The 26,397-nt window shown below is 47.3% G+C and overlaps 1 protein-coding gene across 2 annotated transcripts in view; it reads right to left on the bottom strand.

Moving 5' to 3' along the window:
• Positions 1 to 26,397, bottom strand: part of kirrel3b (kirre like nephrin family adhesion molecule 3b) — a 145,432-nt gene that overhangs the window by 19,488 nt on the left and 99,547 nt on the right. For both annotated transcript variants that reach the window (XM_076993219.1, XM_076993220.1), the window contains exons 4-8: positions 19,376 to 19,533; positions 14,488 to 14,638; positions 7,197 to 7,302; positions 2,501 to 2,649; positions 2,097 to 2,224 (exon numbers count right to left, since the gene is read on the bottom strand). In XM_076993219.1, coding sequence (XP_076849334.1) covers positions 2,097 to 2,224; positions 2,501 to 2,649; positions 7,197 to 7,302; positions 14,488 to 14,638; positions 19,376 to 19,533 — 692 coding nt within the window. The remainder of the gene's footprint in view (positions 1 to 2,096; positions 2,225 to 2,500; positions 2,650 to 7,196; positions 7,303 to 14,487; positions 14,639 to 19,375; positions 19,534 to 26,397) is intronic.

The following is a 26,397-nucleotide window of genomic DNA, read 5'->3' as shown; positions in this document are numbered from 1 at the left end:
AGTAAAGGGTCTCTTCTTCAGTTACTAATAATATAATTTGGGGAAGAGCCTGGGAACTGCGGGAAGAGGGGTGACAGGTGTCCCATGGACAGAGCACACCTGTGGACAGAATGGGGCCCAGGTCAAAAATACCTCAGTGTGGTATAATCCCCATGTATGTGGACATGCATTAGTCAGCAAATTAGAGGGCATTTCCTGGAAATGGTTATGCTATGAACTCTGGGATTAGGGCTGGGTATCGATTCAGATTCCAAGAATCGATCCGATTCCGATTCTGAAGATTAAGAATCGATTTATTTCGATGTAATCCGATTTAATCGATTCGATCCAATTTGGGGTTTAGTGTTATTAAAAATGTATTTGAGCTGTTTCCTGACTATGTACAGAAGCAACATGTTAAAACTAGTATTATATCGATATTAATCAGCAAATAGTTACTGGTAGTTGGTAGTTACTGATGGCTGGAAGACTGGTGAAAAGGGTCATCATAAATCTAACTTCAAGAAAGGTAATCCAGGACAATAAACAGAAGACATCTTTGAGGTGTCTATATCTGCAACAGTGGACTCCTACTGGGACACTAACCTGTGCATTATTATTATGATTGAAATAATTAAGAATTCACCCAAAAGCTGTTGCTACCAAATGCATTTTTATTTTTAAAGTGCTCACACTTAATAAACTGAAAGTATAAAATGCAAACGTGTATTTTTCTTTAAAGTGCGAATATAAGAACAGAACTGTCATGTTACGGTCCCCGACCCCTCCCTGTTGGGCGTGTGTTAACGTTGTCTGCGTCTACTCGTCTGTGTCTGTGTATCTCCTTGGGTGCGGGTGCGTCTTGTGATAATCCGTCTCACCTGTGGCCTGTCTCGTCATCACGTGGGGTTGATGTGGTTTGTCTACTTAATGTGTGTTCGCGCAGCGTCCTGTGCTCGTCGTTGTTAGTCACACATGTAAACGTGTTTTATGTGCGCTGTCTGCGCTTCCGTAAATGTAATAAACGTAATGATGTGGAAATTGCTAAGGATTCTGTCTCGTCCATCGCCTTGCGATTACAAGAACATTTTAAACTTTTTTTAACTGGGTAAACTGTCAGTGACATGGACTAACTGTAAATAGTCACTGACACTGGATAAACTGTCCTTCTGTTTTTAGATTGCCAATTTGACTATCGTCGTTACCATCACTGTCCGACGCCATGTTGTTTTAGTTAGTTAGACCGAGCACGCCTGCGTGAATTCAGTGACGAGGCGGGGGTAAAAGTTCACAAAAAAATCGATCTTTGGACGTACGAATCGATTATCAGATCATCATATGCAAATCGATTCTGAATCGGAAAACCGATTTTTTCAACACAGGCCTATCTGGGATATAATAAAAAAGAAAGAAAAGTTTTCTAAGGACGGGTGGGGGAGTTAATGATAATGCTAAAATAATAATGATAATCATCTATTCAGTAATGACGAAAAATGAAAAGACGAAATAGATGAAACGGAATGAGAAGACAAAGACTTTTTGTCATTAGCCAGGTCTGATCTGAGACCAGATGCAGTAGGCTGTTTGAACATCAGTTTCTTTAATATATGCAAAAGGGAAGTGTGGCAGTGTGGAGAGAGTAATTGATGTACATTAAAGTCTGTTCTTCCTGAGAGCCCCTCCCTCTCAGCATTTTGTGGCTGAACACCATCACACTGTCATGCTTCTGTGACTTCATTGCTGTCAGGGGCTTGTGACGTTTTGAGAATATTTGCATATAATTTGAAAGGCTGGTGCAATATCAGTGAGAATTATTTGAAAATTTGTAACAAAGGGCTGTCCTGTATGAATGTCAGGATCGTCATAATAAGGGATCGGTTGTCGTTGATTGTGTAATATGATTGTGTAATGTGTAATAAGTAACATTTAATAATGTGCTGCTTAAAGCTCGTCTTTTTCAGATCTGTCACACCAAATGCTCGAGTCCTTCCAAATGTTTATGATGGAAAAACCACTAAGCAGTTTCTGCAAGGTAGACATTGCTTACAAATCAAAACTGATTCCAGATCAGATCTGGCTACTGATTGCACCTGAAAACCATGAAAATCTGTACGTACCACTCCAGATCCCCTCTTCATCCACACAATGGTCAGGGATGGGTTCCCCGTCCAGGCGCAGTTGAAGACAGCGTCCGTGCCAAGGTCCACCTGCAGGGATTGGGGCTCGGCTGCCATCCGGGGACCAACTGCAGGAAACAAAGTCCCGCAGAGCTGTGATCAGTGAGACCGTGACACACGCCCAAACTTTGCAGCTGATCACCAGAAAAACACTATTTGATTTTCCTGAACTAAATCAATCGGATCCAATATTCCAGTGACTGAAAGTTTCTGATTAGACTTTTGAAGCTTTTTTAATAGCTATGCCTAATGACTTTTTTTATCCGTACTTCGTTGCAATTAATATGGCTAAACTAATAGAAAATGTTTTTGCTGTAGTATGAAAGAGTAAAGGGGAAACTTACAGTAGACATCCACGTTACGACTGATGTTGGTGCTGCCCAGGGGGTTGGTGACCTCACAGGAAACAGCCTCGGTGAAAAAGGAGTGATCCACGATGACCTCATAGGTGTCTCCGGACACTTCCTTGATGACGCTGCCTCCTTTAGCCCACCTGCACACCGTGATTAATGATAGGTTTTCATCACGAGCATACTGTTCCAATCGTTAAGTGACATCAAAAACCACACTGTCCTGAAAATAAGCCCAGACCAAAGCTTTTGAGCTGAAACTGGTGAAATGGTAGAGAAAAAAACACAGGTCCACAAGTTCACAGAAAATACATTAATCCCAAAATAACCCCTGTTCTCTCTTTAATGGAACAGAATGGGCACTCATCATTGGCTACCCCTGCTGCCACAAAAATCAGAAAGCCACTTGAGAAGTTACCATGGCGATGGTAGGAAGACCTTTTTTCCATCAGTGAGATAAACAAGGTCTGGTGTGTGCCTGTCTAACACAGATTAGTGACTAAAACACTATGACAAGTGCCTTCCTCCCAGCAGTGTCCGTCCTGAATGGATTACAGCGCTGTTACATGAGAACCTATGGAAGGGAGCGAACTCTGACGGCCTCAGCATGTTTTTGCTGAGTTGACAGCACACACACCCACTATCCAGAGCAGTCAGGCTGGAGGAGGAAACATCACAAAATGACAAATAGTTACCAAAACGACACCAGCTGTTCACGGCACAAAGGAGGCCGGTGTTAATGAATCGACGTGGATTTCTGCGGGGAACACCAGGCTGGTGTCGTAAGGCAGCATTCCAACATTCTCCCGTCCCACTGCCCAAAGGCTTACGCGGATCTCAGCGGTTCCATCTACCCACCAGCAAGGGACACCTCCCTGTTGCCGCTCATGTCGGGAACCATTCATACGAGGTGAAAGAGAGGCGGGAACGACTGGCCTCCTGTGACACTTGGACAAACATCTCGGCAAATTGTCATCATGGCTGAGGGATCATAGCACAAAGGTTCACTTCACAAATACATGAATAAATGCAAAACATTTTTTTTCTCTTTGTCTGAGAAGACTCCAATGATCCTTTCCCTACCAGCCAAATCTCACAAACTACCGTCTCGGCAAGAGTGAATGAAAATGCTTGTCGAAGTCAAAAATCTTAGACATTCATTGCTGGCCAGATGAGATTTGAGCATTTAAAACTGAAATCATAGAACAATGGATAGGAACTATAATTACTTGGGCAGCAGCTACGGCTGTTGAGAAACAGGGAGCACCTGTGATTCCAAAAATATTCCAGCGCAGGGGGGCGTACGGATGTGCCGCCTTGGCCCTCGCCGTAATTACTTCAGGATAGGAGACTGAGCTGTAGCCGGAGTAATTAATGCAGCAGTCACCTGTTCCGCAACTGGCATTTCCTCCCCAAGAGCACAGAATAAAAACCCTGGGCTATCACATGGCCCAGGTTATAATCAGGTCAATAGATGGCCAGTGTTGTATTTAAATGTGGACTGTGAGGATGCTCTTTAATCACCGTGGGAGGAGTTGTAAGGAGTCTTTTGAGTTAGCTCCATGTCTGATGATGGGAGCTCGAAATTGGAATGCAAGATGCAAGTCCCAGTCCCAGTCCTGCGGACATGCTGTGTGATCTTTCCTTTCCATCATCAGGGCCCACTTCCTGGAGAGCACAGCTCATGGAAGGACACGCAACATCGACAATCGCCATTCAAGCAGCATCCCTCGAGCAGCCCGGAAGAGGAACTGGAGTCCGGTCATCACTCTCGCCACTAAATCAGAGTGAAGATTGTGCCACTCAAGTGCGCCACTCGACCGGCGTGTTACTGCTGTCTTACAGTGAGAAGGAAGACGAGGCTCCATGCCACTTCATGTCCCCATCTATATTCAGCAAACCCTCCAATGTCCAAAGTTTGGACTGTGACATGCAGACACAGAGCACCCAAGCCCTCAGAGCTAGTACAACTACAAGATTTTCAGTCCTTGGCCATTTCAAATGTGACGCTTTCATAAGCGCAAATAAAACACTGATGTCATTCTAGTGGGGACAGAAAGTGGGCCATGAAAGTGACTGGTCCACAGTGGGAAGCGGATTTTGATTAAGGCCCGGCTTGGCTGACGACTGTGGTCTGATAGCGACGGACCGCTCTGGCTTCTGGATGAGCCGGAGGAGTGCGTTGGCTGCCACTGCGTGCCGTCAGCTCCAGAGTCTCCATTATATCCGGGCTCCTCTGGGCGAGGAGCACAACAAACACAGCCTGTCCACTCCCAAAGCCTGGGTAAACCCCGCATCCCACAATCCACAGGGGAATAGCTTTATTGATTAATACAAAGTTAGAAAGGGGGATGATGGCATTTTGGGCGTCAAATGTCCTTCCCAAGAGATTGGGTGCTTGGGAGTCTGAAGGCCCTTTGGTACTGATGGGATCACATATGATGACATATTACTTTCTTCCATGGATTCTTTTTATGTAGTTGGGTTTCAGGGTTTAATATCACTGAGTGATGCACTGAAATGTTTGTCTGTGGTGAAGGATCTTTTTGACTGGCACTCACATAATATTTGTGATAGAACGGCAACTACAAAGGAGGGCTTATGATTGATATTTGATATTTCTGACCATTTTAACAGTGGCGTGAATGACATTTCAATATTCTGCTGAGCGGAGCGGGATACATGCGTAAATGATGAGGATGTCATTCCTAACCATCTCTCTGTCACTCCATCACCTCAATAATCTTCCTTTATAACTGCATTTCTCTCTCTCTCTCTCTCTCTCTCTCTCTCTCTCTCCCTCTTCTTCTCTCTCTGTCTCCCTCTCCTTCTCTCTCTCTCTCTCTCTATCTCTGACTCCATTACAGTGCATCCGGGATGTGATTATCTAGCTGACTGTGAAGCCTGCTTGCATAATGCTTTGTGCTTTGCCACATGGTTGCTGGGAGTTCTCTTACAACATCAGAACAAGCCCCCAGCCAAAGATCTCCAGCCAACTCCACACCCCCTCACCTCCACCACCACAAACATGCACCTACCCCCACACACAGCACACCTGTTACCGTGGGCACAGTCACGGGGGTCGTGGAAAACACACGTCTCGCGTGTCTGCAGGTCAAACCTTTGGCGAGAAGTGCATGCCATTTCTGTGATGTCACCATAGAGATGTGTGACAGCAAAAACACTTGTGAAACTTGGGAAAACAAAACAACCTCAATGTAAACATGTCCTCAGGTGCTTGGCAGATGGCCTTCTACCTGGCCCTCCACACGCGTCATCTGGCCCCTCCACGCTAGTGACACTCCATCCCTCTCTTCTCCACCTCCTACCACAATAACACACTTCCTCTTCAATCTCTCACTTAATGACACAAATCCTTACAAAATGTCCCCGTGTTGATCACGATGACTTGTCAAAGCTCCGTGGTTCATGGGTCCTCCTCAGTAGACTATCATTAATTCAAGCTCCAGTTTGATGTTTCCTGCTGTGAAATTCATCAAGGCAAGTGCCAATCAAGAGGGCTATTAAATCCCAGAGGAAATGGCAGAATGACACCCGATCAATGGCGATGCTTCCCATCAGGAACGTGGCACTTTGGGATAGGGGAGCTGTACATCCTGACTTGAATAAATCCAGTGCCTGAATACTAAATGTATTTGACTATATTTTATATGATAGATTCATGTCAGTTGAAGTACTGGGATGTTGGGGGAAGAGCAGACACAGATGACTGTACTGTCCACGGACCGAGCGTGCGATGAGGAGGCACAGAACTCGTTCCTTAGAGCGTCTCTTATCTGACGCACGCAGACAGGCTGAATTATCTGAGGCCGCATGCAACACGCAGCATCAGTCCTGCCTCTCTGCCTGCTGTAAGCTTTGCCTTGCTGATTCCCTTTGCCTCAATCTCCCTCTCTTTCTCTCTCTTTCTCTCTCCGTCACACCATCTATCTGTTTCTACAACTATCTCGCTTTGGGTTGATCTTTCCGTCTTTCCGTTTTCCCTCCCATTGGCGAGAGCTTCAGGGCGACGGATCTGGTGCGTGCCCACGTCTCGGGACCATCTCCGCCCCGCTAATAATGAGCGTAGGCCGAGCACATAAACCATAATACTCAAGATGAACTCAGATATGACCCATGACTGTAAGCTAGTCGAACACCCAGAGAAGCCAGTCCAAGTATTTTCCAGAACACATTAGCCCAACCACCCAATAAAAAAGCTCATTTTTTTATGGTTGCAGATTTCTACAATAAAACACATTGATTTTGTGATATGCTGTTCCGTTATTATATTGCTGCAGGGAAATATAGACCCTGCTCCGTGATCTGTTGCTCGGAGGTTGTTATATTCGCTCTACATGACCTCTCACCTCTGTTCCCATTCGTTCAGAGGGGGTGGCAGATGGGGATCTGCACAGCCCAGAGGTCAGAGGTCAGCCCAACCTGGACAGAGCTCCCAAGAAGCAGCGTGCAAGCACTTACATCCAAAACATCCAGTCCCATTTCCCATCGATAGACCTGCATCAATAATTCCTTGTCGCTTACCTCCACAGAACTGATAATGAGAGATCGGGTGGTGAGTTAACCATAGACTTACAGACAAGAGACGTCAGTGGATGAGCAGAAACAGAATGCACAGTTTTTGGCTTCTTAGCTTGGGCAGTGGGAGTGGTGGGTGATGTAATGTTACCTGTACTGAGTGACTGGTGGGTTGGCTTTAGCAGCACAGTGAAACTTCACCAGGTTTCCCTCCAAAACGGGCTGTGGTTCCACAGAGAGGTTAACCAATGGCAAGTCTGCAGGGAAAGAGGTACATTCACGAATGTCAGGGGATCCATCACCAAGCTGCAGCGATACCTCTCCATCCCATCACTGATGTCATGGGCAGAGGGTGGTGATGCAGCACTAGTGCAAGAACACCGCCACAGTACTGATAAGATCACCACTCAGTACTGAAAAAAATCTGGTCTACAGACAGATGAGCTGAAGACATTAGAGTCAGGGATGAAAAATGAAATGACAAAAATGTAAGAAGGGGTGCAGGGTGCTGTTTACTGTGCACACAGTGATACAAAAATGAATTAAACTGATTTGCTTGTAAAGAGTTTGATTGGTAATAAAATGACAAGCAAGCACATTAAAAGAAGCATAACATAAAGATAACAGCTAAGATACCACGAGCACAAACACACAGTTGCGCTCACTAAATCCACACGGACCGCATCCATCTCACTGGCGCTCACATCCGCTGCCAGTTCCACATTCCCACCACAAAGACACTACTTTGTCACTTTGGAAAGATGAACAGCTGGACCAGATCGAGGCCCGACGGAGGCTCGCTGAGTGTTCTCCATTTCCCCGAGGCGCGCCACGGATGCGAGCCCTCGAGCGACGCGGACGGCGAGAGTCGCTGGTTCTGGCGCTGGGGGACACGTACGCCCCTCCCATCCTTCCAACTCTGGCTACAGATCCAAAAGGGCTGAATAATTGACGGACCCAAATCTATTCCGCCATAACGACTTCCAGCTCCACAAGCCCTTTCATCTCAATCTCCAGCTCCTTCTTCTCCATGTCAACTTAAGTGTGGAGAGGGCCACATCTGCTCCTCCACTTATGTCGTGTGTGCTGTAGACCTGCAAAAGAACATGATTCCGGAGTGCCAGGTAAGTGTCTATGGTATGTGAGGATTCCCTGCCTTTGAGACTCTTGGCATGAGAAGTATGGGTAAACCACTCTTACATGCGCAGACGCTGCAGCCTGACACCCAGTATATGTGTTGCAACACAGCCGGTGTAGGCGAAGACCTCAGAAGAGGAGAGAGTGAGAAAACGGTCCTTGATTGGGCGGCAGGCAAGCAACACATCATCATTTCAGCATTTACAGGAGAGCGAGAAAGGGATGGAGCAGTGGTTAAAAAAAGAGGAGAGAGAGAGAGGGGGGGGGGATATGATGCAATGCCTCCCACAGATTAGAATCTTGATCAGGTTGGATGCAGGTGCCTCTCCTGTGTTTAAACGCCTCCCTGCCTGCGTGTGGCGTGTCTTTAATTACAGTGACGCGGTCTCCCGCGGACTTCACTGCCCAGGTCTCCTCAGGCAGTGGAGAGCTGCCGGCACAGAACATGGCGTAAGAACCGGCACCGCAGCAGATGCAGGAGGCCGGGCTTCAGCTGCCTGTCCCCAGGGCTGTGCTGCTACAGCACGCACATGGCCATGTGTGTGTGTGTGTGTGTGTGTGTGTGTGTGTGTGTGTGTGTGTGTGTTCTCCTTGTAGTATATGTATCCTGAAGGTACACAGCTGGACCGGGTGGGTTCAGCTGTTGCAGTTGCAGAAGGAGAATATTTCAGGTGCTATCCTGAGTCTCATCACTCTGCTTGTACAAAGCCCATGGCTCACTACACACTCCCACACACACACACACACACACACACACCCACGAGATGCCCCGCTGCACCAGCTCCAACTGGTTACGCTGCAGGGTATCCGCATAGCATTAGCGCCAGGTAGCTGGGCACACCACGAGAGGGGTGGAGCGGCAGTCACGTGGGTGGATGCCTTCTCAGCCACTCCTATAGGCTCTCCACCCTTGGAAGGAGCCTGCCTCAAAGGCCCTGCCCCCGCCTTGCTGTCTTTTGCCTCAGTGGCATGACTGGGGAAGGCGTTTGTGTCAACGCCAGTCTTTTTCCTGCGGTGTCTCCCTGAGACAGCAGATGTCAAAGGCAGCTCTCACTCGGGACACAAGCATGACACTATCAACAAACTTTCCCGGACAGCGAGACGGACTGTATCTTATCCACCTCTTAGCCGGACAGCTACACCCAGAGGACTGGGGGTAGGGTAAGGGCGGGGGAAGTGTCTTCCAGACCACGAGTGAGGGTTTCCATAGGCGGCCATGACAGACAGCGGCGTAATAAAGAAGTCTGTTTCTCCCTTTGATGTATAAATGCATGAGTTTGCTCTCCAGTTCAGCCTCACACAACGAGCCCATCAATATGCAGCAGTGCTAATTCCTCAGCATCGCCCCGAGAGGCCGTCGCCAAGACGACAACTCCGACAACAGCCCTGACAACAACGCAGGGGAGGTGGGAGGAGCCGCGGCGGAAGAGGGAAACCGAGAAGCTGGTGATGGCGATGCCGTGGTGACAGCTGTTTTGATCGGAAGTTCAAAGCAGTAGCAGATGGCTTTTTCAGAACAATCGGCCAACCCCACGAAATGCAGCAGGAATGGGAAAATGTGTTTAGTTTTTTTTTCTGTTAAAGCTTGATATCTGCTTCACACGTGGGGAGGCCAAAGTTTGAAAGACAAGGAAGGGAGTGAAACCCCTCCCACAGGGCCAAACCCCTCCCACAGGGCCAAACCCCTCCCACAGGGTCAAACCCCTCCCACAGCAAACTGAAGGTGCAATAGAGTCCACAAGATTCACCTATGAAGAGTCTGGCCTATTGAGGTGATGTCAGACATTTGGAGCGCTCTTGTATCTGCAGGTTTAAGTGGACGGGTCTATGTGTCTATGTTCATAATTTATAAATATTTCAAATGATACGGATTATAATGGAATGGATTATATGGAAACTAAAATTACCTTCCAACTCTTAACATGTGGCATTGTGGGGTACGTAGCAACCAACCAGATGTTCTAAACACTATATAAACATCAAGTTAAAGTTCTATGTTGAAGTCCTTCTGTCCCATCTGAGTTCAGACTGTGTGTGCCTCCTTAATAAATCATGCAGTTCATGCCATGATTTCTCTGCGCATTCCCAGCCCCTGACGTTCTCCTGATTTTACTGCGACTGGGTTGGAACCTGAACCAGGTACCAAAGAGATGCCGTGATTGCAGAGTGGACCAGAGGCTGCAGCTAAGTGGGAAATTGCGGAGGTATCACACCACTGCATCATAGCAAACTGATCGCTGATTACGGTAATTACAGCGCATGTCCAAGGGCGAGTCCGCACGTCGCCGACCAGATCTCCATCTGCGATGCGTACCAGCACGTCCCCTCCGGGTAGTACCGCACATCTTCATGTGCTGCCTCCAGTAAATTTCACATTTCGATTCTAATTTGGTTAACCCTGGTCCTGAATCTGCCGTGGGGGCTTATTGTAAACAGAGGTGCAGGGATGCATCTAATTCCCCAGCATTTCAACAGTGACGGACCGTGAGGTGACGCGGTGAGACAGAGCGCTCTACTCTCCCACCCACACGGAGAGACGTATCTCAGACGGCGTCCAGCTGCAAAAAGTCTCTCATTACTTGCGTCACGACGGTGTGACGTCAGAACAAGGTCCCCCCCCCCCCCCCCATGCTCTGCTCGGGGACGCAGACATCCTGATTCTATGTCTCTCTCCCGCTCAGCGTCTCGCACAACCTGTCTCACTCTTTCTGGAGCACAGCAGCTGAAATCTCACGCTTTCAAACTCACTCCTTTAAGATGCGGAATGTGGTTGTTTGCAGGCGTGCACTGATGCTGGTGAATGTGAGCGTGAGGTGTCAGTGACAGCTGATATCATATCCTCGTAAGTTCCTCTCCACTGGGTAAATGGCTGCGATTCAGCTGAATGAATAAACCAAGGCTCTGTTTAATGCCGAACACTCCGGGGAGAATTCTACACAGGCGGCAAGACACAGTCTAAACTAGGACAAGGCCCCTGGCTACCCTCGCATCTCCTGCTCGGGCTGTCTGTTGCTCTGTCTCTCTCTCTCTATACATCTGTCTGTCTGCCTCTCTCTGTCTCTCTCTCTCCCTCTCCTGGGTCCTTGTCTAAACTCCAGGTCCTCCCACTGAAAAGTCAGGCTGGAGGAACAGCTGCCACTCACCTGGGATTACACATTGATCCTGCCAGGTCTGGCCCAGTCCAGGTACGCTACTGTGGCCAAATCAGTAGCTCAACCCCCCACATCTCCCACAGCTGCTCCATCGTCCAAACACTCCCAGGCTCACGTTTATTTGCATCAACATCTACATTTTTCACACAGTGTATCTATGTGTCATTGCAGTTCAGTGTTTCCCAGTGGAAATACAGAAATGCTTCAAAAGAATTATGTTCAGGTTGGTTATAATGCAAGTCGAATCTGTTACTCTCTCCTCTACACTACATTAAACAGCATAGATCAGATCGTCATGAAACGCATAAATTAACAGTGTGGCAGAACATTTGTAAATGCATGCTTGCATGTCTTTCCCATATAATTATGCACTGGCCCAATTTCTTGTCTCTAAATATGCAGTTAATTTCAGTGGTGTGTGTGTGTGAGAGAGAGAGAGAGAGAGAGAGAGATAGAGAGAGAGAGGGAGAGAGAGAGACAGTGTGTGTGTGTGTGTGTGTGTTCCAAAAACAGAACAGCCTACAAACATCTGAAGGCCCACTCACTGCCTCTCAATATGTGTGTGTGTGTGTGTGTGTGTGTGTGTGTGTGTTTGTGCGAGAGAGAGAGAGCGAGAGAGAGAGAGAGTGTGTGTGTGAGAGTAAGTGAATACGTGTGTATATGTGTGTGTGTTTGTGCGAGAGAGAGAGAGAGAGAGAGAGTGTGAGAGATTAAGTGAATATGTGTGTATGTGTGTGTGTGTGTGTGTGTGTGTGTGTGTGTGTGTGTGTGAGTGAGTGAATGTGCTCATACTGCCCTCCAGCAGTTCCTATCTCAGCCCAGGCTGTCTCTTATCAATATTAACTGTACTACCTGGCCCCACAGCGCTCCCATGTGGCCTGGAGGACACCCACAGCTGTAGTGATCTGGCCCTGCAGGCTCTGCTCTATGGCCCTTAGCAGTTCCCCATCACTTATTCATCAGACACCTGCTTATGCACAGTAGTGGAAAGTCAGCACAGGTACGCAAATCCCCCCCGATTCACTTGGTGCTTCATATTGTGTGAAGGCGATCTTAGAGTGACAGCTATTCAGTCATTCATAGAGCTGAGGAGGTTACTGACTGCATGTAATACTGAAAACCTCATTATCCTCCCTGCATGTCTGGCCTCTTGCATTCACCTACCACTCTCCCAGGGACATTCGTTTTCAGCCGCTTTGAAAATTCTTCAACAAACCTCCATGTCTCCGTGCTGCATTTAAAATCTTTTTTTTTCCCCCACCTACTCTCTCTCACTCTCTCCACTCTCTTCCACAGAGAGCGGGCACGGCGGATTTTAATGAAATTAGAAAGACTCTGCAAACCGGGAGGCCTCAGCTCAGTTGAATCAAAGTTCAATTACAGAACGTTTGATTTCTCGCGCGGCTTAATTAAAACAGCGACGGCGGACTGGGAGGGGAAAACTGGACAGCAGTGAAGTGTTTCACGCCTCACTATGCCCACAGGACACATGCAGGAGAGAGTGGGAGCCAGAGAGAGAGAGAGAGAAAGATAGACAGGGAGATAGAGAGAACCAAAAATGTTATAGTGTTCTAACAGATGCAAACAGTTGCTTACAGATATTAGTAACCTGCCGCTTGTTGTGATTTGTCATTATTTTGAGGCTAAAGTTGGGAGGACAGATGGGGGTGTCGTCGTTAAAGCTTCTCCCGCTGGGCCCCCCCTCACACGTCGTTCAGCCGAAACCGCTCACGGCAGCGCGGGGCGCCCGGGGACGAGACCCGCTTCGGCGATTCTGACAGGCGGCCGCCTCGCACACGTCTCCCCTCCTCCTCTCCTCCTCCACCCCTCCTCCACTCCTTCTCCTCCACCTCCTCCTCCTTTACCAGCTTTTGCGCTGTGAAGAGATTGGCTGTCTGCGCAGCACCAAAGCTCGCTGGGGTCTTTATAACCTCTGCTCACTATTGTGCCAGGAATGTGTCTCTCCGAGCGAACGTAAGCAAGAGAATGGAGCCGTCAACAGTAATGGGACTCCGAATAGCGTTTTCTGCTTTATTAGTCATAGTTAATAACACAGAAGGAGATGAAGAGAGATGAAATATGGCCTCGCCATTGTGCGCTCTGTTGATTCTGGAGAATTGTGCTCGATTGGGGAAAGAAATGGGATTTTCCTACAGTCTATGCTGTGTGAGCTGGGTGTATTCTACCGGGGCGTGGGTGGGTGTCTTCTACCGGGGCCTGGGTGGGTGTCTTCTGCAGGAGTGTGGGTGGGTGTCTTCTGCAGGAGTGTGGGTGGGTGTCTTCTGCCGGGGCGTGGGTGGGTGTCTTCTGCAGAAGCAGTGGTGAGTGTTTTCTGCCGGGGCGTGGGTGAGTGTTTTCTGCTGGGGCCTGGGTGGGTGTCTTCTGCAGTGGCGTGGGTGGGTGTCTTCTGCAGTGGCGTGGGTGGGTGTCTTCTGCTGTGGCGTGGGTGGGTGTCTTCTGCTGGGGCGTGGGTGGGTGTCTTCTGCAGTGGCATGGGTGAGTGTCTTCTGCAGTGGCGTGGGTGGGTGTCTTGTGCCGGGGCCTGGGTGGGTGTCTTCTGCCGGGGCGTGGGTGGGTGTCTTCTGCAGTGGCATGGGTGAGTGTCTTCTGCAGTGGCGTGGGTGGGTGTCTTGTGCCGGGGCGTGGGTGGTATCCCACAAATGGGAAAGATTGATGGAGCAGAAATCAAAGGTGGAGGGGGGGACTTTCTGACAAAAGTTAGAAGTTGGAGTCCTTGTAACAGATCTGCTCACTTTTGTTACGTTTATCACACCACAATACAGTACTTACACACACACACACACACACACACACACACACACACACACACACACAAATACATACAATCTCCTTTCCTGTATAGATCAGTCCTGTATACAACAAAGACTATATCAATGAATATAAATAGACAGACAGAAAGTGGTAGTGGGATTTACAGCAGATTTTGTGCGCTGTGTCCAACTATAACACAATATCAGTGACGAGCCCTACGCCTAGTGAAGAGCACCAGAGTAGGCACAGAGTGGGCACAGAGTGGGCACAGAGTGGGCACAGAGTGGACACAGAGTGGGCACAGAGTGGGCACAGAGTGGGCACAGAACTGGCACCGGGGTACTGGAGGGATAGCTGGCACAGGGGTAGGGGTACACTCACGCTGGATGTCTATGGTGACGCTGGTCTCTTTGCCACTCGGGACGGCTTTGTTGGACGCCCGACAGATGATCTTCTGTCCCGTCTCGATGTTGGACGGAGACACGTACAGGGTGCTGACAGTGCTCTCTCTCCTCTCCTCGCGGAGCAGAGTCTGGAAGAGAGGAGAGCCAGTGTGACTGGAGGACCCAAAGCAGAGGGCATAGTTAAGTTTAACTGTCAACCACGAGCCAGCTGGGTCAAGGTAACACACAAACACACAAACACCATCCATCACCAGTGGCAAGGCCTGGGCTCCCAACGCTGTGTTTAATGTGAAGACACATCGCTCTCTTTCCTCTTCACACACCACGGTATATTGATTGTAATGATAAAGTAAAAAAAGAGACAAAAATAAGAAATAAAAAATGCGAAGTGTGTTTCAGAGGCCCGTTCCTAAGGCTGCAGGGTGACAGTGCCGCGCGCCTTGTCACGGGCCACAAAGGAAATCAATCTTCTTTTACTCAGCTGGTACAAACAAGCTCAGGCCTTGGCGTGTACCATCTGGAGGCGCTCGACGAAATCTGCTCGCTCCATCACCCCGAGATGGCTTAGAGAGAGGGAGAGAGAGAGAGAGAGAGAGAGAGAGAGAGAGAGAGAGAGAGAGAGAGAGAGAGAGAGAGAGAGAGAGAGAGAGAGAGAGAGAGGAGTAATAGTATGACAGGCAGGGTGTGTAGAAGAGTCACACCCATCAGAACAACCTGCCTGGCCATGGTGCCCTGCTCCAGAGCCTCATACCCTCCCCCACCAACTGGAAACACTGCTGTTCTGTTTTAGCTCCGCCTCCTAAGTCCCAAGATGCTTGGCCTCACTCGACGTTCCTCCTGTTCTTCTCATTTATGAAGCAGACGAGCATTGGTCAGACCTTCGGGTCAACTGTAATCAGCCCACACTCATACCTACACGCTGCAGTCAACTCTATGAAAAGCAAAAGATCTCTGTACTTGGCAAATAGCACAATAAAAAAATCTTTGGAGAAATACTCAAACAATCCTGCTGGGTTTTTTTTTCTATTGAGTGACATGTTTTTCTCGGAGAAGAAAAAACAGCTCTCCTCCTGTTAAAAGTACCCTCCCACCCGAGCCTGTGCTATAACTGTGTGAACTCTTGTGGTCGATTTGTGCCAAAAGTGCGGACTTGTGTGGGTGCTGCTTTGAGAGTCAGTCTGCTCCTCCAGAATCCAAGCATTATCTCCCCACCTCACACAGCAGCAACTCACAAAAAAGGCAAAACCCAGCATAATGTACTGAGAGACTGTAATAGCTACATTGGCATAATTAGCATGTACTGGCTATTGACAGTGGGTTCGCTAATAGTAGTAATTACCTGCTCACTATTTCATCGTTCCTTTTTCAATTTGGACCAAAAAAAAGAGAAAGAAAGAAAAGAAAAGATCAAAATGAAACCCGTTGTTTGCCATCCCGTGCCGGGGAGGGCAGTGGTGGGGGTGTGGACCGAAGTGTCAGAAAAACCAGAACAAAGAAGACCATGTGATTATTGCAGTCGAGTATCAGAAGGTCACAAACACCCCCCCCCCCCCCCCACTCCCCCGCCGTACGCCCACTCGCCCCAACCCCCCACAGAAGAAGTGTCAGCATTCAGCAAAGCCAACCAACCAGATGCTATTTACACTTTAAAAATGCTTAAGACCCAATGCCATTATACAGGGCATTATGAGATAAATACACATTTTAATACTATTCAGAGGGCAAGTGAAACAGATTAGAACAGGGCTGTGTGAAAATAAGATATAAATGGCATCCAAACAGCCAGTACAGCTCCTAGTATACTGGTCACATATTACACATTACACATATCTCCAGACAGCTATCCATGCTACATGAGCCCCCGCCCAAGCCCCACCCAAGCCCCGCCCAGGCCCCGCCCAAACCGTGCCCAAATCCCTCTCAGCCCCATCAAGTCACTGAAACCATTGGAACCCGCTCAGACGCTAAAGTCTTACTTCTGAAAGCTCACCACAAACATGCTGTGTGGCTCGGAGTGCACCGCATCTCCATCTGCAGTGCTAATTACAGCCCGACCCAGCTGGGCTGTGTGGCCTATTACCACATATTAATTTCACTTAAAAATGTGATAAGCAGTCAGGACTTTGTTTTACCAATCCATAAAATTACAAAACACAAGACGAGCACTTTTTTTTCTCACTCCGTCCTGGGGTTAGAAACCATCCTTTGATCAACTCATTTCATCCCCGGACCTCTAGGTCTGATTAATTAGCACCATTTTACGGCACAATTAATTAATTAAATGCTTCTCCCAGCCCGCACTTTTAATTTCGGCGTCATAATGCCAGCAACGTTAATTAGCTCGACAATAGAGAGAAAGAAGGTTACATTCCTAACATTAATACAAAGTGCCAGGTGTACTAAATAAAACCTGATCACCATAGCATGAAAAAATGCATTCAGATTGTTATTAAAGTTTATGCCCCGCCGGATGGTTCTCTTGTGGTGTGTACGTTCCGATTCAAAAGCCTTGTCTGTCATTAAACTGAAAGGAATGAGAAAATGAGTGTTGGAGGAATGATGAAATTTATGAGCCAGATGAAGAGAATGAGCTCTGAAAGCTCAGGGGGGAGAGGTGACGTGGGGGAGGCAGGGAGGTGGAGGCAGGAAATGACAACGGCGAACTCCATTTATGACGAAGCCGTGAGTAGTGACTCTCCCTGAAGCGCCGGTCATGTGTGGACACAAGCACTTTCATGCCCTCATATATTAGAACAAGATATATAAACAGTGTCTCGCACCTCCTGTGACCTGCTATGGAGCTGATAAGACTTTCTGGAACCTTCTGGAGGACCCAACATACATTTGAGCATCAGCTACATTACTGACTGTGCCCTCTGGATTTACTCCAATGATTATATCACAAATAGCTTGTAGTTGGAATATCTGTTATTACTGTAGCCTGCACTGAGGCAGATTCATATTTCCTTTAGTCTTAGACTGTGATTATGCTTCTATAAACCACTCTAGGGCTGTATATATAGTTCTTCTAACCTGCTATAGGGCTAAGTATAGTGTAGTATAGTGTTGCTGGGCTGGTTACTGCTCCTAAAAGTCAGTGAGAATGGCAATGGCAAACAGTGGTACTTTTTGGAGGTGTGATATTAGCTATTTCTGTGTGGTTTGATTTGACAGCCACTAGGCTGTGTACCGCAAAACCAACGTGGCTTATAGCTAATACTTAAGCCAGCAATCACCTCAAATGTCGCCGCAGACCTAACGTAGAGCTCCTCTCCGGCGTTTACGGAGGCACGGAGGAGGCGGGCGTGATGGAGGCTGCCTGTCTGCCTGATCGCTGATACTGAGGTCAGTGCTCTGTGTCTTCCACCCCTGATATTACCTCATCAGGAGACCCCGAGCTCGCTGGTGCTCACAGACGTGCTCTAATGAGGGGGGAGACAGGGATAATTGACCGTTTAAGTCAAGCCTGAAAGCATGGGCGTGGCCAAGGCTGTACCCGGACCCAACCCCCCCCAGATAGCAACTCGTGCTCACGCTCCACCCTTCATTTGTCCTGATTATGTGTACGATGATGCTGGGGATGTGGGGGGGGGGGGGGGGGGGGGGGGTGTGGAGGAGCAGGAGTGGCTCAATTATCCTTCGCGAAAGCCTCCATTATTCAGACTAAGCGATAGTGTCTTAATTGAGCGCAGGGCTTTTTAATGCTGTGAATGGAGATATGAGGAGGCCGGGTGGATCCCATCCGTCACCGCACTGCCTGCCACATGCCCCGCCCGCCAGGCCAGGCGTGGGAAGCAAGCCGACTGCGTGTGATTAGCGGCGCTGTCGTTAACAGATGCAGCTGGGTGAGCATTGGAGCCCTGTTGGTCTGATCAGTTTAATTTATCATGTTTTTGTAAAAAAAAAAAAAAAAAGAAGAAGAAGAAGAAAGAATTATGGGATGAGCGCTCCGCATGTCCGCGAGGACGTCGTGATTGTACGGATCTGAGCTGCAGCTGAGACTTGAGACGTGAGACTTGTTTCAGGGTGAAGTGGGGGGGGTCCCGTAGGTCACATGACCTGAGACAGTGCTGCAAAGCATTAGGCGCACAGCACAGCACACATACATGCACACAAGCATGATCACACATTCCTGTGGGAAACAGTCTGGACGCGGGACACGGTTTGGACGCGGGACACGGTTTGGATGTGGGACACAGTCTGGGCGCTGGACACAGTTTGGATGTGGGACACAGTTCAGACACAGTTCGGACATAGGACATGGTCTGGATGCGGGACACAGCTGGTTTTGGGTTGGCGGAGCTCGTTATAGGCATAATCCCCACATAGTGCAGCTGGATTCTGAGGGGAAAAGAGAGAGACAGTGGCATCTCTGCATCCCTCCATCCCTCCATCTGTTGGTTGGTGCTGACACTTTTAACAGCATGAACAAGACAAACATTTGCCACAGAGAGCTGGTTTTCCTGGGACTTTCATTCCAATCATATGGAGCTGAGGGCTAAATTGCAGGAGTATAGATGGGGTGTCCAATCACATTCAGATACCGCACTACCAGTTAACACAGCCAATCAGAGTTATAGCCTGCACTACCATTTAACACAGATTCAGGGTTAATACAGCCAAAAACAGACATACACCACAGTCAGGTTACCAGGAGTTGCAGGACTGGGAAAAAGGCAAAGAACACTGTAACAAACACAAACACAAGACACGTGTGCTGGTGGAAATTCCATTAAAGATGACACCACCTCATTCAGGTCTGCTCACTGAGTGCAAGTTCTACAGCGTTCCACGGTGCATTAACTGTGTGTGTGTCGGGCCTCCAGCGTCTCTCCCATACTGCACCGGGCGACGTTTGCTCCTACCTTTGAGTACATGGCCCCGTTCAGCACCTCCTCGTTGCGCAGCCAGACGATGGAGGCAGCGGGCTTGGCGTTATCGGCGTGGCAGGTGAGGTTGAGCGGGTCGCCAGCTCGCAGACTCACCACGGGCCCTCCGTCGATGACCGGGTCCTCCGGGGGAACTACAGCACGGGGAAAACCAAGAACTTCAGAGCAAGAACACCAGGAGAGCTGCTAACGGCCAGAGCAGGAACTACTGCCAGGGTCTTGGTGGTGTGTGTGTGTGTGTGTGTGTGTGTGTGTGTGTGTGTGTGTGTGGTGCTGCCACAGGGACAGCTGGGTAGAACAGCAAAAAACATGCATTTTAATCATGTAGTCTCAGTTGGGAAGCAATAAACTTGTAAAACCGCGCACGATTTCTCTATCTCTAGAAACACTTCCATTCTGATTCATATTACTTCATATCAAGCAAACAGCCAAAGGGGGAAATACTCTTACCAGAAAAACAAGTCATGGCCCTGCGAGAAAATACAGGGGAACGACATCATGTTGAAGGCTGGGAGTGTTTTAACTTTATCTCTGTTTAATGAGCGCAGGTGTGATTTCTACATGGGGTCATTACTGAGTCTCAGAATGGAAAGACATGCATCAGTGTAAGACTGTGCGTGTGCATATACACGTGTATGTGTGTGCGTGTGTGTGAACATGTGTAATAGCACCGGAGGGAGGATTGATGTGAAAGTGGTTTGACGGGGCGGAAAGCCAATCGAGGAGATGGCAGGAGAGAGGAAGAGTGTGTGTGTGTGTGAGCAGTTAAGATCTACAGACTACAGGTTTATGAATGGCACTGATTACACTCTCACCCACAGACTCACGAGTGCAACCACACAGACGTACACACACACACACACACACACTCACACACACACACACACACACACACACACACACACTCACACACACACACATACACAGACACATACACACACACACACACACACACACATACACACACACCCACACACACACACACACTCGCAGGCATACGAACACAGGCGCGTGCACTGGTTCTTTTCTGCTTTACCTAAACTGATATATTGATTCATGAGCTCATTATTGAGGGGAGGTGGGGGAGACAACTAAGATAAGCAACCAGATATGAGGTAGTAACTGCCTGCCTGAGCAGCATGGTCAGTGCACTCTTATGAACTTACAGAAGGGGCGATGGCCATAGCACAGGAGCTGGAACCCATACAGGGGAGGTGACATTGACACAATGATATATATGGATGCTACATGATAACGCTGCCCAAAACAATTAATAGAAAGTCCTTGCCTACAAGTATATCAATGGCTTCTTATATATTTGCATAAAAATATTCATAACAAAGGAAATTACTGCAATATATGGTATGATGATATTTAAATACTGTTTCTATGCCTTTGCTGCGCATTCATCACACAGTCTTGCACAAGGGTTGTACTCAGAGCTGCTGTGCATGGCTGTTTGATTTCTACATGCAGATTCATACGCCTGGAGTTGCTTCATCTTAGCAGTTGCCCACTCGTTTTATTTCAGGTTGTGAGGAGAGAAATGCAGCCCATACATAGCAATGTATTCACAACCACCCACACCCTCCCTCCATCTCCCTCCACCTCTCACACACTCCCTCTCTCTCTCCCCTCCTCTTTCTCTCTTTCCATCTCTCCCTTGTACTGCCATACACACACTCACACATACACACACTCTGTCTCTGTCAGACTCTCTGTCTGTCTCTCTCACACTCTGTCTCTCTCACACTTTCTGTCTGTCCCTCTGTACCTGTCTCTCCCTGTTAGCTTCTCTGTCTCTCTTCATCCCCTTTGCCTTCCATCTCTCTCTCTCTCTCTCTCTCTCTCTCTCTCTCTCTCTCTCTCTCTGTCTCCCTCACTGTAATTAAACTATGTGGGCTTCAGTGGCGGTGACATGCTGTGACAGTGTGAGGGTTTCATGTTAAGGCCTGGGTCCAGCTGTGGACTGCAAAAAAAGAAAATACATTCAACTCCCAAGAATATCGAGACTGGAAGGATTTTCTTTCTTTCTTTCTTTCTTTCTTTCTTTCTTTCTTTCTTTCGTTCTATCTATCTATCTATCTATCTATCTATCTATCTATCTATCTATCTATCTATCTATCTATCTATCTATCTATCTTATTGCTGTGAGATGTAGGCGTCTTCAGTCCTATTCAAGCGGGACAGGCTGCCTTCATTTCTAGCGGTGAGTTTACTTTAGTTCCTTGCGCTGAAGCATCCTTGTCACATCCTCTTCCTCATCATTCAGGAAGATGTGAGGATGACGAGGGGGTACAGACTGAATCAAAAAGCAGATCTGTTTTAGTTACACTAAAAAACGATACTTGATTCACTTGCTTGAGTTTATCCAGTGCCTGTTAAAACACTAATTGGCTGCCATGAAATGTTTTCACAGATGTCAGGTGGGGAAAAAATACACCTTATTGAAATTTCTAATTTAAAACTACTCTATGTAAGATTATGAAGGGAATTTGAATATTTAGATATGTTTACCTTGAATTCATACATGAAAAGGAACAGATGAATGACAGAATTAATTAGAATGAAAAAAAACATATGCATCACATGGATTTTAATATCTAAGTGTTGTATGTATAAAAATAAAAGTACCTCGATCTTCCATAAGTACCTATGGCAGTATGAAGCATACAGAGTCCTCCTCAATAAGGTTTATAATAGCAACAAAAATTTAAGTAGCACTAAGTGCTTAAATATTTAAATGACAAACATTTGATAATAAATGCTTACATATAAATGCTGAACTTTAAAACAAATATCACATACTATTTGAAGTGAATAATATCACTGTGTGTCAAATCATCTGGAAACACATACTTTAAAGAGACAAAAGACACATCACATCACACACATCACATGACAAATGTTTGCACGGCAAGCAGAAGACTACAGGGTTAGGTAAAGGGTTCAGTACAGGGTTCAGTACAGGGTTCAGTACACACCGGTGCCAAACAGGTTAGCTTGTGTTTTTCTATGAAAGTTGCAGTTGGATAAAAATTCTTCATTTTGTGCAGTGGCCGTACATTTCAGGAGTGCTTCTGGACTGCTGGAATGAATTTCAGGAGGGTTTCAGGACTGGTTTATTGAATTTCAGGAGGGATTCTAGACTGGTGGATGGAATCAGACTCCAGCCCTACTCATTTCACTGGACCTTAAGGCTAGAGCATTCAGGAGGGCTTTTCTCTGAAGAATCCGCTTACACCGGGACTTTTAACAAGTGCAGGTTCCAGGCAGGGCAATTTAGTATGTTACATCTAAATTCAATTAGCTGGTGAAAAAGGAGAAACAGAATTCAACTGAACTCTATTGGAGTAACTCTAATTCAACAGTGAACTTCACACTTAATTTAACTTTGAGGTTTTTGTACTGGGTTTTCATAACTGCTAACGGGGAGAACAACTCAGCGAGGGATAAAGCAAAAGCTCCTGGATTGGAACGTTTAGAGGGAACAGGAGTCTTCCTCCTTTTCCTCCCCTCCTTTGGTGCGATGCGAAGGTTTTTTTTTAATATTTCTGTCAAGACTGCAGCGTTGCGCCGCTCTCTAAAGTGTGTGACAGACCAATGTTGGGTTGTGTGTGATGGTGGGAACACGCTCCCTGCCACCGTGTGCACGTGACCTCCTCTGGTACCGGCTGACAGACCGGACGGCCGTTCTGTGTGACTGGCTCTGGCCTCGCAGGCTTGCAGCTGCTCCCCCTGCCTGCCAGGCACACAGAGGCCAGGCCCTTAGCTGTGCTAGCCATCATCATTATGGCCCTGTTTGCAAACTCGGCGGCCCCTAATGGCTCCAAATTAGCACTTTAGTGTGGCTACTCGATAGATTTCTCATGAGCTGGTCCACAGCACCGATTGATCAGCCCTGCTTAATTACCGACTGGAAATTACCTTCCTGTCCCTCTACACTGCTTTCTGAAGGGAGACTGCTCTCTCTCTTTCGATCAGTTTCTCTCTCTCTCTCTCTCTCTCTCTCTATCGCTCCCTCTCTCTCTCTCCCTCTCTTGTCTGCAAGTGGGACACAGTGGATGTCCTTTCCAGCAGCAGTGGTGACATCAGAGACATTTGAACAGAAGTGTATGAGACAGATTTGACAGATAAGACCTGTCTGATCTTGTAAATACTTTATTAGACATTTATTAGTTAAGTGCTTATTAGATTGCGTGACTCAACATCTATGGTCTAGCCATGTTTCTCAGGAGAGAACTGGAGACCTCAGGAAATCCTGCCCCGGACTCCAGGGGTTATTCCGTCTGTAGGAGAAGACACAGCTGAGCTTCTTCAAAACGGCAAAATACAGCAATGGTGGAGCAGCTATATTAATGCGAGGTGAGGAAGGGTTGTGAAGGGCTTCATTTTGACAGGGGAACAGCCATGCCTCGGTGGCTTGGAAAGAAAGGAAGAAACAATGAAGGATAGAATGCCAAGTTTTGGAAAGAGACTGCACACCATTCACTTTAGAAGACAATTAAATAAAACCATAAATTATTAGGAAGGCAAATGGATTTGTAATTAAACAAAGTGAGAAAAAACATTAGACCAATCAACTGGGCCTTTTTAAATGAGCTTAAAGCATAAAGAATTCTCAATCACTTGCAGGAATGAGATGTTAATACCGAGAGAGAGAGAGAGAGAGAGAGAGAGAGAGAGAGAGATAGAGAGAGAGAGAGAGAGAGACAGAGAGAGAAAGAGAGAGACAGCGAGAGAGAGTTCTACATTGGGATTCCACAGTAATTGCAGTTGAAGTCTACCCACTTTATTTGCCTGTCCAAGATTGACTGCCAGACGTAAGATATTGACATCAGCGGTGAGACTGTGGAACCGGGCAGTGACATGGTCTCTAATCCCAAAGGAGGCTGTGTGGAAGTGGGCATGGCTGGGCAGTGGCGTGGAGCCATGGAGAGGTGGGGAAGGGTGTGGAGGAGGAGGAGGATGCGTCCGGAAGCAGAGGCACTCTGGCCCGTGATGGATGGATGGGGAGAGAAAAAGTGAATGAAAGGAAAATAAATATGGCGGAGAAGGAGACAGGAGACGTATGTGGCCCACTGGGCCCAATCCAAGTCTTGGAGGACTGTCACAAATGCACCTGTGCAGTGCAGGCACAGGCTCTCTCTTCTACCCTCTCTCTTCTACTCTCTCTCTCTCACTCTCTCACTTCTATTCTCTCTCTTCAACTATCTTCTACCCCCACTTTCACTCTATAGCTATTTTTTCTTTTTCACAATTTTTCACACACTTTTTTTGCCATTTCTCTCTCTCTCTCTCTCTCTCTCTCTCTCTCTCTCTCTCTCTGTGTCTCTGATGACTGATTAAACGAGGTTTATTTCAGCTCAGTTCATGAGAGATGCCCACCAGATTGTCTGGCACATTTGCACTGATTTGACATAAAGAACATGAGATTGGAAGCTGAACTGGGGAAATCAAAAGTAATTGAACAGGAAACGATTCATTTATCTGCCTCATGAATAAAACCTGAACTGTCACAGAAAGGCAAGGACACTGTCAGGTATGTGTCCGGGAAAGACGGGACATGTGGGCTTCGGTGAGCTCGTACGATTGGACAGTTGCTAGGAAAGGGGAGGGAGCTTTGCACTACAAAAATGCTTTATTGGATGAAGAAGATAATGTATCCCTTGTGATTGGCTGGTCTGCAAGGCGCGTGCACCTGAAAACGCTACTCTCCACTGAACAGAAATAAGATGATACTATGACAATGAGCACGTTGTTCTGAACTGCTAGTGGTGTCACCTCATTAGGCTGATCTGAAAACCATAAGCGGCGGAACACCTGCACGGCAACAGCATCTGCCAATCGGAATTCAGTTGGGTGTAGGCAGGAGCAGCTGAGGTCACACCCCTGAAAGTGTGACAGCGAGGAACTCCCAGTGAAACGAACTGTCCATTGAGGCAACATCTGGCAGAGGCGGATTGACAGCCCTGGCACGAGCGCAGGACACGGGATGAGGCCTAACTCATTCACTCGCTGCTTTCCCATGTGATTTCAGCGGCGAGATGCTCAAATGCTCAATTGGAAGAGACATGCGTCATAAAGAGTTGTATATAAATCACATGATCAAAGGGCACCGCAGACACTGCAGTTTATTGTCAAGCAGACAGTTTTCAGGGTGCAATGTACTTATGAAGACAGAAAAAGACAAAGACCCAGTGAGGGGACCAATGAAGTGAGAGAGGTATAGAAAGAGGGAAAGAGAGAGAGATAAAGAGATTGAAGAAAGAGAGATGTGACAGAGAATACCATTAAAAAATGAGTATAGAACAAGCTTCACTGATTCTATTCAAATGCACAACATTTGTTTTGGAAATGAATGACAGTGCTACATTATGGCTTCCTGAAGTTGTTCACCATGTCAAGCAAAATAAGCTCAGAATATTTACTGACATTGTAGACATCTCAGGCCAAGCAAACTTCCACAAAAACAGTCCTTGTACATTTTTTGGCCAAACACTCTTGCTTGATTACAACTCTTTGTTCTCCCTAATAAACCTCAGACTCGGCATCTGATCATAAACAGGACCATCACTTGGTGTGCTCTCTCTCTCAAACTTTGCAATTAAAAGTTAATTATCTTCATGCCTTGAGACCGTTTATCAATTGACAGCGGAAGAGTCCGGAGGGATGGGTAACGCGAGGATGCTGCTTTTCCCACTGACTATCCTACCCGCAAGGACAATCGACATTCTCACACTTACACCACTCTAATTAATAATTTCTCAGCAGCAAATGAAAACTGGAGGGTGGGTTTAACGTTTGTGTTTTGTTTGGAGTTAATCTCTAACAAGGCAAATATTTCCTAATGGGCAATTTCGGAAGTTAAATTGCTTGGGAATGCTTGGGAACATATTACAACTCATGGCATTAGTCTGCATGACTTTTATGTTGTCTTTCATCTCTGAGTGCATCAGAGTCACCAATCAGAGCGAAGGGGCGGCGGCAGATTAATA

The sequence above is a fragment of the Brachyhypopomus gauderio genome, unplaced genomic scaffold, assembly GCF_052324685.1.
Source record: "Brachyhypopomus gauderio isolate BG-103 unplaced genomic scaffold, BGAUD_0.2 sc106, whole genome shotgun sequence".
Classification (NCBI taxonomy): Eukaryota; Metazoa; Chordata; class Actinopteri; order Gymnotiformes; family Hypopomidae; genus Brachyhypopomus; species Brachyhypopomus gauderio.
The sequence above is the reverse complement of the archived record's forward strand: the minus strand, read 5'-3'. Positions and strand labels throughout refer to the sequence as shown.